This window comes from Arachis hypogaea, chromosome 8, assembly GCF_003086295.3.
Source record: "Arachis hypogaea cultivar Tifrunner chromosome 8, arahy.Tifrunner.gnm2.J5K5, whole genome shotgun sequence".
Taxonomy (NCBI): Eukaryota; Viridiplantae; Streptophyta; class Magnoliopsida; order Fabales; family Fabaceae; genus Arachis; species Arachis hypogaea.
In genome coordinates, this window is record NC_092043.1 from 11849073 (window position 1) to 11861705 (window position 12633).

The following is a 12633-nucleotide window of genomic DNA, read 5'->3' on the forward strand; positions in this document are numbered from 1 at the left end:
CATTAATGAAATACTTTCTTCGATAAAAAAAAAAACGCGTTATTTTTTCTTTTCATTTCACTCCTTCAATGCTCCTATCTCTATCCAACTGATAACAGTAGGTAGCGGGTGAGATGCACGTTTGCCCTCTTTCAACGTCACAGTGCCACGTGTACCTTGCTCTCTGGCACGCTCAATCGTATCGTATAGCGTCACAACACCGTATAGATACTCCTCTTGTTTCCGTATAAAAAATAAAATATCTTCAAAAAGAAGGAACCTCTCTTTCTCTCTCTCGGCAAATGCAAAACAGTGCCTAAGAAAAAACGCGAATCTTTCTCTCTCTTCTACAACCTTTTTAATATTCTCTCTCCTCCTCCTCTCTCTCTAGCCCCACGCCCCCACGAAAACGAAATCGAACTGCACAGAAAAAAATACTAAAAATTACAAACTCTTAAAAAACGGATCCGAACAAAAAATTGAACCCTAACCCTAGAAAACGGCCCTTATCCTCTTCGTCTTCAATCTCCGTTCGTTCGTCCGTCTTTCCCTCCGAGTCACCGAACGAATCTCGATTGGTTCTTCTGCAACGCTACGTGGTAGGTTCCGCACTGAACCCTAACTTAATTTCTTACGATAGGGTTTCAATTTCTATGATGGAATGTTCTGGCTATTGTGCACGTTGTTGTTGCCGGCGATGACCAGTTCTGGCCGATGTCAACGGAGGAAGGACATGGCGGCTTCTGGGGCTCAACAACGGGGAGATTCCGCCGAGGCGAGGCCGTCACCGGTGGATTCTCCGGCGGAATTGCCGGGAACCTCTGAGGATTCTGCCGTGTACGAAATTGACTACTTTTCTCAGGCAAGGAAGGCGCTGAGCGAACGTTCCCCTTATGAAGAAGAAGCGTCCACTTCTGGGGTGGTTACTCTGCCAAGTGGGTTATCTAGTTTGTTGAACCGCCATGGGGATAACCGTCGGCGGCACAAGAAGGTTCGGTCCGGGGGCGAGAAGAAGAAGAAGAAATCATCTAGGGCGAGCGAGAAGGCACGTGCTTTCAACATTTGGGACGAGACTGAGGAGTATTTTAGGGACTTATCATTGAGTGATATCGATACCTTAGTGGAGCTTTCTTCGCTGTCTAGGTTATGTTCTCGTCAGTGTTTCTCGATTCCGGTTTTGGGAAATTCTCCGAGACTCGATATAGTAGTTAATAGTAGTGAGGATGACAAGAAAGATGCAATAAAACTGGACTTAGATAGTGGCGAGGATGATAAAAAGGTTGAGGAAGACTTGGGAAGTGAGGAATGTACATTAGGAGTGGAGTCAATTGACAATGCCGCTGCCGAAAACGATTTGCCTCAGGATGATGGAAAAAATGTCTCGTGTGTTAGTTTAGAGTGGCTATTAGGTTGTAGGAGTAAGGTTTCTTTGACTTCTGAGCGCCCTACAAAGAAAAGGAAGCTTTTGAGTGGGGATGCTGATTTGCAGAAAGTTCAAATGACCATTCCTCGTGATGGGGATGAACCCTTTTGTCATTATTGTGGCATGGGGGAGACAGGCAGAGATTTGAACCGTTTGGTTGTTTGTGCCTCTTGTAAAATGGCAGTTCATCAGAAGTGCTATGGTGCGCAAGATGGCGTGGATGAGTCTTGGTTGTGCTCGTGGTGTAAGCTAAAGCGAGGTGTCGAGGGGTCGGTGAATCCTTGTGTGCTTTGCCCGAATAAAGGTGGTGCTTTGAAACCAGTTGATAGCACTGTGGAAGACGTTGAGTCTGTGCAGTTTGTGCACTTGTTTTGTTGTCTGTGGATGCCCGAGGTTTATGTAGATGATTTGAAGAAGATGGAGCCTGTTATGAATGTTGGGTCAATAAAGGAAACCCGGAGAAAATTGGTGTGTAATATTTGCAAACTGAAGTGGGGTGCATGTGTTCGGTGTAGCCATGGTATGCTTTTTCCTTTTTATCATTTTCTGTTATATTTTATTTATTTTTACCTTTTTGTAGTGTACAACTTATGTTTCTTAGGCCAGTTACAGTATGATCAATAATTTTATGTCTATAACTCTATATGTATCCGTAATTACGTATAATGTTAATGTCAATGCGAGTAGTTGTATATTTGGCACTTTTCGGTTCAAATATCCTTTGCAACATAAATTAAGGAGAATCTGACCACATTGATGTTAATTTGATGTTTTATTGTTGATGGTTGGTGGCCGAGCACTGATGAACTTAATATTATTGCGAATGATATTTGTTTCTCTTTTCAATTACCCAGCAATTTTAGTTAGAGTAGAGCTTTAAGAGGCTGGGGATTTTAACACTGCTTCTGGGTATTTAAATTGCCAGGTTTTGCTTCTCTTGCTGAGGTGTCCTTTTGTTACACTATAGTTCGCATTATAATAATGTTTTGCCTATTTGGGCAGAAAATAACTTTTACGCTTTAAGTATATGTTTGTGTTGCAATGTGACATTCTGTTGAACCTTGGTCTTAAACATTTCTTTCCGCTTCTTGAGGAAAGTCAAAGGTTGTCCTTGAAGAATTTCCACTGCATCTATTCTCAGAAGATTAAAATATTGAAAGTAGCCAATTTACGTTTATTTTAAAATTGTTTAGAGGACTCAGATTTTTCCTACCTTGTTTGTATTTACCTTTGACATAGCAGGATAGCATGGTTGCCATTTTGATTTTTCAGACGAAGAGTGTATGTAATGATTGTTCTGTTTTGATTCTATTGAATGAGTGACATGTATCAATGAGTGAATCACTGCATTTGTGACATCATTCCTCCACAGAAAGCAACAAGGTGATATATGTAAGCTCTAGGAGCCAACTAATGGTGCTGTTGTTAACATCTGAGCGTTAGCCTTTTTAAAAAATATTTTAACAACCAAATATAGGTGCTTCTTATCTTTTAATAATATAGGATTTCATATTGGAATTAAGTACTGTCAACGTCATCATAGCATTTCTGAGCCATGATACCATATGCTGCAGCATTCCTCTTTAATTAGTTGTTTATTTTTAAAGTTGAATATGTTTATTTCCAACTGTTATGTTTGGTTATGATTTTGTGGTACTATCGATAATTTGATTCGCTGCTGCTACCGATACCATGTTTCTAAGTAGAATTCTTTAGATTGTGGCCTGTGGGGCTCATTGTGATTGATATATTACTTTTTCTGGGTGCTGGTATTAACAACTAGCTTGTTCTCTGCAAGTTCTTGCCAAATTCTTTTAGGTTCTAACTATTTCCTTCTGGATGGTGTCTCAGGAACCTGCAAGACTTCTTTCCATCCGTTATGTGCAAGGGAAGCTCGACATAGGATGGAGGTGTGCGCAAAGTATGGAGATGATAATGTGAGTAATATCTATCTTTTCTGGACACTGAATCCCCTTTCCCTAATGGCAAAAGATGGCTAGAGACCTTTTCTTAATCATAAATGTTTCAACTTTAGTGTTTTGGATATTGATCATCAATTGTCGTTTTATGCTGTTCATTGCAGGTTGAGTTGCGGGCTTTTTGCTTGAAACACTCAGATTTACAAGATAATAGGGGCATCTTGCCATTAGGAGACTCCCTTTCTATTGGCAATACTTTTTTTGAAGCTAATGGCCTTCCAGTAAATAGCGAACACAAGTTGAAAATTGGATGTGGTAGTCCCAATAAATTGAACCACAATGGACTGCAACATAATGTTGGAATGGTAGGGAGGACGATTGAGAATGGTGTTGCATCTGACTCCACCAGTTTTGCACTTATTTTAAAGAAGGTATATCTATTATATTTTGGTTGTATCCGTTTGAAACAGATGAACCTATCATTTTCTTAAAATTCTGTTATATGTTGATTGTATCTGTTATGAACCTGATAATTTGTTAATTTGTTTCAGATTTAATCTTATTTTTATTCTTATTGAAAGTCTAAATTCACTCCTTGCAGTTGATAGACCGGGGAAAAGTTGATGCAAAGGATGTAGCAATGGAGATTGGCATTTCACCAGATGCATTAATTGCAAATATTAATGTATTACTCTGATTTAATACTGGCCATTTGTTGAAATGATTAGTTCTTTATATTTATTATTCTTATCTTTTTGTGCTAAACCTTCTTGCAGGAAGCTTATATGGACCCTGATGTGGTTGACAAAATCGTCAATTGGCTGAAAGCTCATGTGTACACTACTGCATTTCACAAAGGTTTAAAAGTCAAATTCAAACCACCGATTCCTTCCAAGGATGAAAGTGGAGCTGCAGAAGGTTCTGTTGCTCTTCCAACATCTGATTCAGGTTTGTTGGATCCTGTTGCTGTTAAGTCAGTACCTCCAAGGAGGAGAACTGTCAGCAACATTAGGATTTTGAAGGATAATAAAGTGATATGTTCATCTGAGGGGGTTACTAGTGAGAATGGGATGTCAAAAGACAAGTTCAGAGCTGATCAGCTAGACCATGAAATTCCAGGAAGTTCTAATGGAGGGTCTCCAGATGCTACTGTGGTGGTAATTTTATCTTCTAGATGTTCCAAATTGTCTTCTTTAATAATTAATTTTACAGTAAAGCACAATTCTGGATCATTTAGAGGTCTTTTATTGTTGTTTGTAAAATTTACTGACTAGAGCTGTTTTGAAATGTTGTATGAGATAGACTGCCATAAAATTATTCAAGTACATCTCTGCATTATATCTGCGGACCTCGCATAGCCATGTTTTTTTTTGTCACAATCCAAAGTTGAAAAACAGCATAACTTATGTTTATGTTTCTGTTTACAATAACTGCAGGACTTAACCAAGCCTGAGGATATGTTTTCGAAAGTTCAAGGTCTGGCTTCATCTTTAACCTGTCATTTTAAGAATTTAAGAGTTACTGGCTTGTAATTTCTACCTAGAAATGCTTCTATTATGGCTGTATATTCAATGATAGACATACTTTGAAGGATCTTGATTTGATTTTAACTGCAGTAGTGTTACATGCCAAGTTATTTCATTCCTATAATAGATAGTCTTAATGTATGGTTATGATATGCAGGGAATGAAGATAAACCACACAAAACCAACTTATCTGAATGTGTTTCAGAAGAAATGTCCAAGCTCTATTCGCAGAATGCTTCTATGTTTTCTGATCGCTACTGTCCTCTCTATTCTGCTGTGAAACTTCTTGATTGTGGTCCCATGTGAGCTTTTCGAAGTGGCTATTTTTGTTATTTTCTGCATGTACTTTTTTCTGTCTAATTATGTGTTAGTAGGCAATCTTTTATCTTCTATTTGATTCCAGTAAGTTGGGTTTCTCGTCTAAAAAGTGACGGCTCATGGTTTCAATGCAGAAAGGTGGAAGCCAGCTCTAGCTACATTCACCCATCCATCGAGAGGTTGCTACAGATTCATAATGGGAAATTAGTGTGCACTGGTATTTCCAAGCCTGATGAAGGAAATATGGAGCAGTTGCATAGCTCTGGAAAAATGGAACTTTTGGAATCTTCCCCGGAAGATGAAGTGGAGGGGGAACTTCTATTTTTACAGCATAGATTATTGCGGAATGCAGTTGCAAGAAAGAAGTTTACTGGTCTGCCTCAGTTTTTGCCTATTCTTTTTTTTCTTTTCACTTTAAATTGTCAAATATCATTTGTTTGGGTTCCCTTCTTCCTTCTGGGCTTGGCAACTTTTTTTATTTAAATTTTAAGTAAACTCATGCTATGTTTAATTTGCTTGGTTTTGCATATGCAGATAACTTAATCTCCAATGTGGCAAAGAGGTTGCCGCAGGAGATTGATGCAGCGCATCAGCGAAGGTGGGATTCTGTGATTGTTAATCGATATCTGCGTGATCTTAGAGAGGCAAAAAAGCTAGGTAGGAAAGAAAGAAAGCACAAGGAAGCACAAGCTGTTCTGGCTGCTGCAACTGCTGCTGCTGCGGCATCTTCTCGGGTTTCTTCCTTCCGAAAAGACTCTCTAGATGAATCTATGCAACAAGAGGTCATATATACTTGTGCCTTTCTCAACTTCCATATCAAGCAAGCAGTACTTGTGCTTGTTCTTATTGACAGTAGGAGGTCATATATACTAGTTCTTATTTACAGAATTTGTTGAAGTTGGATGCTTTAAGTGGGAGGAATGGTGCTGGTTCTCAGCCAATGCCAAGAGCTAAAGAGACACTTCCAAGAGTAGCTGTGACAAGAACGTCATCAGAGAAATATTCTGATTTCAGCTTGCCAACCTCAGAATATTCTAAGGAGCAATCTAAATCATGTGATATCTGCAGACGATCTGAGACTTTGTTTAATCCCATCCTTGTCTGCTCTGGTTGCAAGGTTTTCATTCTTCTGCATTGATCCCTTTTCTGGTACTTAATTGTTTGTATCCATGTCCCTTAGTTGTTTTTCCCTGTTGCAGGTTGCAGTGCATTTGGACTGTTATCGTAGTGTGAAAGAAACTACTGGCCCATGGTACTGTGAATTATGTGAAGATGCAACATCTAAAAGCTGTGCGACATCTGCTATCAATTTCTGGGAGAAGCCTTATTTTGTTGCAGAATGTGCCCTTTGCGGTGGTACTACTGGAGCTTTTAGGAAATCTTCTGATGGTCAATGGATTCATGCCTTCTGTGCTGAGGTTTATTTTCTTTTTTCTTTGGGAATGTTGTCGTCCTTCTACTGCCTTTTTGCTTAAATGTTGACTGCTTCATATTTTCTACCTATACCAGTGGGTTTTCGAGTCAACATTCAGAAGAGGCCAAATAAATCCAGTTGAAGGAATGGTATATTCTTTGATTGAACCATCAGTTAACCTTTTTTTTTTTCCATTTTCTATTTTAACTATTAGAAGAAACAGCTTCAGGAGTATTCAATATCTCTCTTAGTCACTTAACTCTTATGCTGTCAAATTTCAGCAGTCTGCGCTGAAGGGAGTTGACAAATGTTGCATTTGCCACCGCAAGCATGGTGTTTGTATGAAGGTAATGATAATAAAGGGGGTTATTTTCCTCTCCCATTTGTTCCATGAATTTGCTGTCTTCTGGAATTAGTGTTTATCAGTCTTTTTTATTTCCCTTTCAAATGTTAATGCAGTGTTGCTATGGCCATTGTCAAACCTCATTCCATCCATCATGTGCTAGAAGTGCTGGTTATTACATGATTGTGAGGACTACTAGTGGCAAACCACAACACAAGGCTTACTGTGAAAAGCACAGTTTGGAGCAAAAGGCAAAGGTTTGGTTTTGTATTTACTATTTAGTTGTACAATGTCCTTTTTCTTGGTCTGGCATAAATATCCTATATTCTTATGTCTCCTTCATTTGTTCAGTCTGAAAAACATGGAATCGAAGAGCTTAAAAGTATGAAGCAAATCCGGGTGAGGCTTCTCTCTTCACTTTCTTTTACTCGTGTCCTTTTTAGTTGTTGGGCCTATTAATAATAAAATATGCCAACACCATTAAAAATATGTTGTGTTAATGTCCCTTGGATAAAGGAAGTCTTTATTCGTGCTAAATCCACATATAGTCTTACAATTTGTAAAAATTATCAATCACTCTGTACAGGATTAGTGTAACCAAGATGACATAGGTGTTCTGTGTAACAATTTATTGTTGGAAATATCATGCCATTTTTTCCTGACCAAAAATGCCATGTTTATGAATTATGATGTTTACATAGTTTAAAATATTTTATCCGTTCATTCCCTGAGCTTTAAACTTCTCTAGCGTTGTAATATTATAATGGGATAAACTATGTCTTGAGACTTAGAACGATGTATATCTACATTGACTTTATATTATAGATGAAGTGCATGTAAAGGGATATCTATGATGGTTACACAATCAAGTGTTCTCATGTGTATTACTAATTGTAGCGGATGTGGCTTCCTTTTAATTTTATCTTATAACTGTATTCTTTCTGAATGTTTCATACAGGTTGAACTGGAGAGATTACGTCTCCTCTGTGAGAGGATTGTCAAACGTGAAAAATTAAAGGTATCTTATTACCGAGTCTGGCCCTAGTGGTTTTCCACTATTGGCTAATGCATTATTGACATTGTTTCTTTTTTTTTGCATTTCCATGGCAGCATGGCATTTTTATGGTATATATTTGTATGGTGGGGTTTTGTTGTGTTAAGGTGTTTGTATAGTCATTTTGATGGTTGACTTCTGGTCTTGTGAACTACAGCGTGAATTGGTTCTTTGCTCTCATGACATACTTGCCTTCAAAAGAGATCATGTTGCTAGGTCTGTGCTTGTTCATAGCCCTTTCATCCTTCCGGATGGTAGTTCAGAATCAGCTACAACGTCCCTTAGAGGAAACACAGAGGGATACAGATCATGCAGTGAAGCAATCCAAAGATTTGATGACATAACTGTGGACAGTTCAGTTTCAGATAAGCACCGTCTGAGAGCTGCTGTATCCATGGACACTGATCCCAAATTGGATGATGACTGCTCAACCTCACAAAGCCGCTATAATCACAAGATCCCAGATAGGGTTCAATTTTCTGGCAAGCAGATTCCTCGAAGAGCTTATGCCGTGGCACGCAATATTTCAGATGAGAGTGGCGGATTGAGATCCAAATCTAGAAAGGTGTGCAACGTCCTGTTTCACTGTCTTGCTTATTTTTCTCCTTGGATTATTTAGTTTTTCCACAGGATTTCGTGGGACAACTCTTAATGTTCATTTGGAATTTTACAGCATGCAGACACATTTGGAAAAGAGCTCGTTATGACGTCTGACGAAGCGTCTATGAAGAATTTAAGGTTACCGAAAGGATATGCATATGTTCCTGCTGATTGTCTGTCAAATGATAAGCAGTGTAAGGAGAATGTTTAAGCTAGTCAACCAGTGGAAAATTACCGGTGAAAGTATTGCTTCACAGCCTGGTTGGGCATTTGCCCTTGTGGCTGACATCCACCGTATTTGGTGCCAAAGCCATTTGCATCTGGATATGAGTGTGGCAAAATTGTGGGGTCAGCCCTGGAGACTGCATTGTTGCAGATCGTAGCATTCTGCTCTGGTAGGATGGAAGTTTTGCTTGCATTGTTGTACATTCATTATGAGAGTAAAACTGTACAGTGGGGTGAGCCATGTCTTGCATTTACTACATGTTTTAGATTAGGGCATGTATTCTCATTTGGTTTTTATTGAAAATTGAGGGAGGACAGAACAGAAGCATGCCGCCTTGTAGCGATCCAGGAGCATCACCTGTTTTTTCTGTAAAGTTTGGTGTACATATTGTGACAGTCGAATTAATTCTGACAGGGATTGTGCTTAGCAATCAGATATACCAGGCGTATAAATTATGTAACATTCCATCTGATTATTTTTTTCTTCCTTCTTTAGTAGTCCTCCTTATACTGTATTTCTATTGTTAGTAGTTTAGTATTAATGCCTGATTGTCAGCTGTAATATTCTAACTGAATTTCCTGTTATTTTGATGTAGTTTATAATTGATCCAGTTTCATTTTTTTGCTGTTGATAATCCTTGTTTTTCTCCGCCTTTTTTGCTACCTGTTTTCTTATTTCTTTTGGTCAGTGTATGCATCCACTAAATGTTTGTAAGCTAGTAGTCGATTTTGCACGAAAAATACGAGACATCGAGCTTGTGATTTTAAGCAATATTAGTAGGAATTTGGAAGAGTAATATGTCAAGCCACACGGCATGCAAACCCTGTTACACTTACAATTAATTATCTGCAGTTTATATGTTAATAGAATTAAAGGCCTAGCATTCTTCTCCACCTAGTAGTAGTAGCAGTAATAGCCTCACCTAAAGTTCTAATTTTACGGCTAAAATCCCACTCGTTATAATCTTAATCAAGGTAGCCTCACCTAACATGTTAATGCCTTGTCGGCTGGTATACTGAAATTTGTTAACTTGGCTGCACTTTTCAGTGGACCATATCTTCTCCCCACAATTATTTGACAGTCAGTTCCAAATTGTTCACTTGAAAATGTTGTACGGTTGGTTGAAATTAATTGCTTACATTAAGAAATAATAATAATAATAATAATAATAATAATAGTATCTAATATTGGGAAGATTGTGGTGTCAACCAAACTTTCCCCTTCAACATTTTGTTATCTAATTTAATTTGAATGGAATTATTGTAATGAGTTTTATAATGTAGCCATATGTATTATTGTAATAAGTTATCCTCTTTCTGTTCTCTAATGTGAATGTTATGACTTTATTAAGAGGCCACATGGGTTGCTTTCGTTTGCTCTGAGATACTTCCAATTCTTGTATCATTTATAAATTTAGAAGGACTAATTTAATACTACAGTAAAGATGGTGAATTCCTTCCTTCTTGTAACATGTCTGTTGCTGCTGTGATGTAAAACAAATTGGAACAAATTATTCTAAAAGTAGTTAGTTTGATCCTATATTTTCAACTTGAGCCAACAGTTTCTTTCACAATAATCCCTCATATTTCTTATGGTTGTTTTCTTGTTTTTGGCTATGTCAACTGAATGATTATTTAATCATTAAATTAATGTATCTAAACATATTATTCCAATAGTTGATTAGATCTATACTGTTTCTAAACTTTGACATATTTATTTGAAATTTGTTCATATTTTGGTCTACTAAATGTTACATGTTGTTCATATTGTTATTTATGGCATGATGTTGTTGACTTGAACACACACAAGACTTTGGTTGAACATGGAACTGTTCTCCGCAGCTTCACAAAATAATTTTAGAATTGGAGCCTTCAACTATTTGCATTAATCCCTTCAATTATGTCATCATCAATTAGTTTGACAAAACACTTGTTTATTAAAACGTCACAGTGATAGATAAAGAAAAAAAAGTTATCTTTTGGTACAAATAGAAGTAAATAGAGACTAGAGAGAGTATTATATATTATTTACTAACTAATTAATCATTCTAACAATGTACCACCCACAAGAAAAAGATAATTCCAAATAAAATGATCGGAGAAAAGAGTGCTATTTTCTAACTAATTTCAAACAAAAATGGCCGTCCCATTTTTGTAATGTACATAATTGTTTGTTTATATATGGTAACATTATTTGACTATTTCCTTTGCTGGCTCATTTTGATAAGCACAAAGCCAATATTTTTCCTCCCTAATTTTTCTTAATTACAAAAAAAAAAAACCTTGTAACCCTTACAAATGAAGTCTCAGTTTCTTTTTTTTTTTTTTTTGCTTTCATATTTTTGGTAAATATACAAGCCTAGATCTTTGACACTTTAACATGATCCCTCACATATCCCATAAAAATTATGGAACCATTACCATTACCAAGCAACACTTCAAATTGGAAACTGAAAAAAACAATAAAAAAGAAAGAAATGAATTTACATCCTATCTGAAGTAAGTAATGATAGTTTTAAAAATTAAGAAAAAAATAACAAAGAAATTCAACTCCTCCACCCAAAAAAAAAAAAAAACTCTGGATCTGTCTTACATAGTCTTTTCACTTTTATGTGAAGATTCCACATAGAAGAAAGAAAAGAAGTAATCCCATGAAAAGAAATCAAATCAAAGAGTTGTAGGGTGAAGAGGAATGATTGGATGGTGTTGTTGAAGCTGCAAGCTTTGGAGTGAACCTGATTTTCTCCTTTTCCAAAGACTATCTTTATCTTCTCCCACCTTCTCCTTCTCCTTCTTTATCTGCACTGGCAATGGAGGATCCATCTCATCAATGCTTACTATAGAATACGAAGATGATGAACAACCAAGATTCTTCTTCTTCTCACTTTCACTATTAACCTCATGGCCACTACTCTTTCCAACTACCCTTTGATGATGCTTAATAACAGTAGGAGTAGTTGTTCTTGTTCTTGTGGGAGTGTTGAGAAAGTGTTTGGGAGTGATGAAGATGCTCTTGAGTTTTGTGTATTTGATGAAAACTGGTGAAGGTGAAGAAGATGAAGATGAAGTGGTTGTGGTGGTGATGAGTCTGTGTGAGATTGATGAAGAAGTTGGGAAGCCTGCAATCTTGTTGTTTCTCTTCACTTGACCCATGCAACCAATTCTTGGTGACAAAGGCTCGTTTGAAGAAGAAGAAGAAGATGATGATGATGATGGAGGGTTGTTCTTCCATCTTGGGAGAGACACGTCTTTGATGGAAGGTCTTGAACATAGCATTGGAAGGAATGTGTTCCTTTCTTGATCATGGGAGTTCATGTTCATCTTCTTGTGGTGGTGGTAACGGTGGTTTTCACCACCACCCATGGTGGGTAGATAAGAAAAGAGAAGAAAGAGTGAAGATATCAAAGTGAGAGAGTAGAGAAGCTTTGTCAAACTTTGTAATCTTCCTTTCTCTTTTTATCAATATTAATACACACAACCTTTGCTCAAATTCCTTTTATATAATAGAAAAAAAAGTGAAAACTCATGTAAATTGATATATCACGAGAGCTTTTAGATGAAAATTTAGTTAAATTAGTTAAATTATCTAACGGCTCTCAAGTATCAACTTCATGTGAAGTCAACTGCACCTAAGTTTTTACAAAAAATATATTAGGTGAACAAATTATTTTAGTAACTAAATTAATTTTTTTTTCTTTTTCTTTTTTCAACTAAAACTTTTGTTATCAATTCTTAAATATAGAAAAATTTAATTATCAAAACGACTTAATCATGTAGATCTCAAAAATTATAGAAAATTAACATTTTTAGCTATCAATTTTTTCTTTGTAAT

General features: G+C 36.9%; 2 protein-coding genes across 3 annotated transcripts; one reads left to right on the forward strand and one right to left on the reverse strand.

Annotated features, from left to right (window-relative positions):
- The first annotated feature begins 213 nt into the window (after positions 1 to 213).
- Positions 214 to 9436, forward strand: LOC112706121 (uncharacterized). 2 transcript variants are annotated; one of them, XM_025757256.3, is made up of 18 exons: positions 214 to 1922; positions 3254 to 3339; positions 3486 to 3752; positions 3923 to 4006; positions 4098 to 4478; positions 4758 to 4797; positions 5005 to 5149; positions 5300 to 5538; positions 5700 to 5947; positions 6052 to 6282; positions 6365 to 6583; positions 6675 to 6728; positions 6861 to 6926; positions 7039 to 7179; positions 7274 to 7321; positions 7881 to 7940; positions 8134 to 8541; positions 8650 to 9436. In XM_025757256.3, the coding sequence occupies exons 1-18, from the start codon at positions 641 to 643 to the stop codon at positions 8785 to 8787; spliced, it is 4137 nt and encodes a 1378-aa protein (XP_025613041.1). In that variant the 5' UTR covers positions 214 to 640; the 3' UTR covers positions 8788 to 9436. The 2 variants fall into 2 exon arrangements, with proteins under 2 accessions (XP_025613041.1, XP_025613042.1); XM_025757257.3 differs by having other exon boundaries at positions 6864 to 6926.
- Positions 9437 to 11098: 1662 nt separating this feature from the next.
- Positions 11099 to 12300, reverse strand: LOC112706123 (uncharacterized). The gene has a single exon (XM_025757258.3). It carries the CDS (start codon positions 12162 to 12164, stop codon positions 11469 to 11471), a length of 696 nt encoding a protein of 231 aa, XP_025613043.1. The 5' UTR covers positions 12165 to 12300; the 3' UTR covers positions 11099 to 11468.
- Positions 12301 to 12633: the final 333 nt, after the last annotated feature.

Excerpts from the sequence above, each read along its gene's own strand:
- LOC112706123 (XM_025757258.3), bottom strand. The coding sequence starts at position 12,164 with ATGGGTGGTGGTGAAAACCACCGTTACCACCACCACAAGAAGATGAAC.
- LOC112706121 (XM_025757256.3), top strand. The coding sequence starts at position 641 with ATGTTCTGGCTATTGTGCACGTTGTTGTTGCCGGCGATGACCAGTTCT. Across the intron at positions 4,479-4,757 it reads CTCCAGATGCTACTGTGGTG|GACTTAACCAAGCCTGAGGA; the intron begins GTAATTTTATCT and ends CAATAACTGCAG. Across the intron at positions 7,322-7,880 it reads AAAGTATGAAGCAAATCCGG|GTTGAACTGGAGAGATTACG; the intron begins GTGAGGCTTCTC and ends TGTTTCATACAG.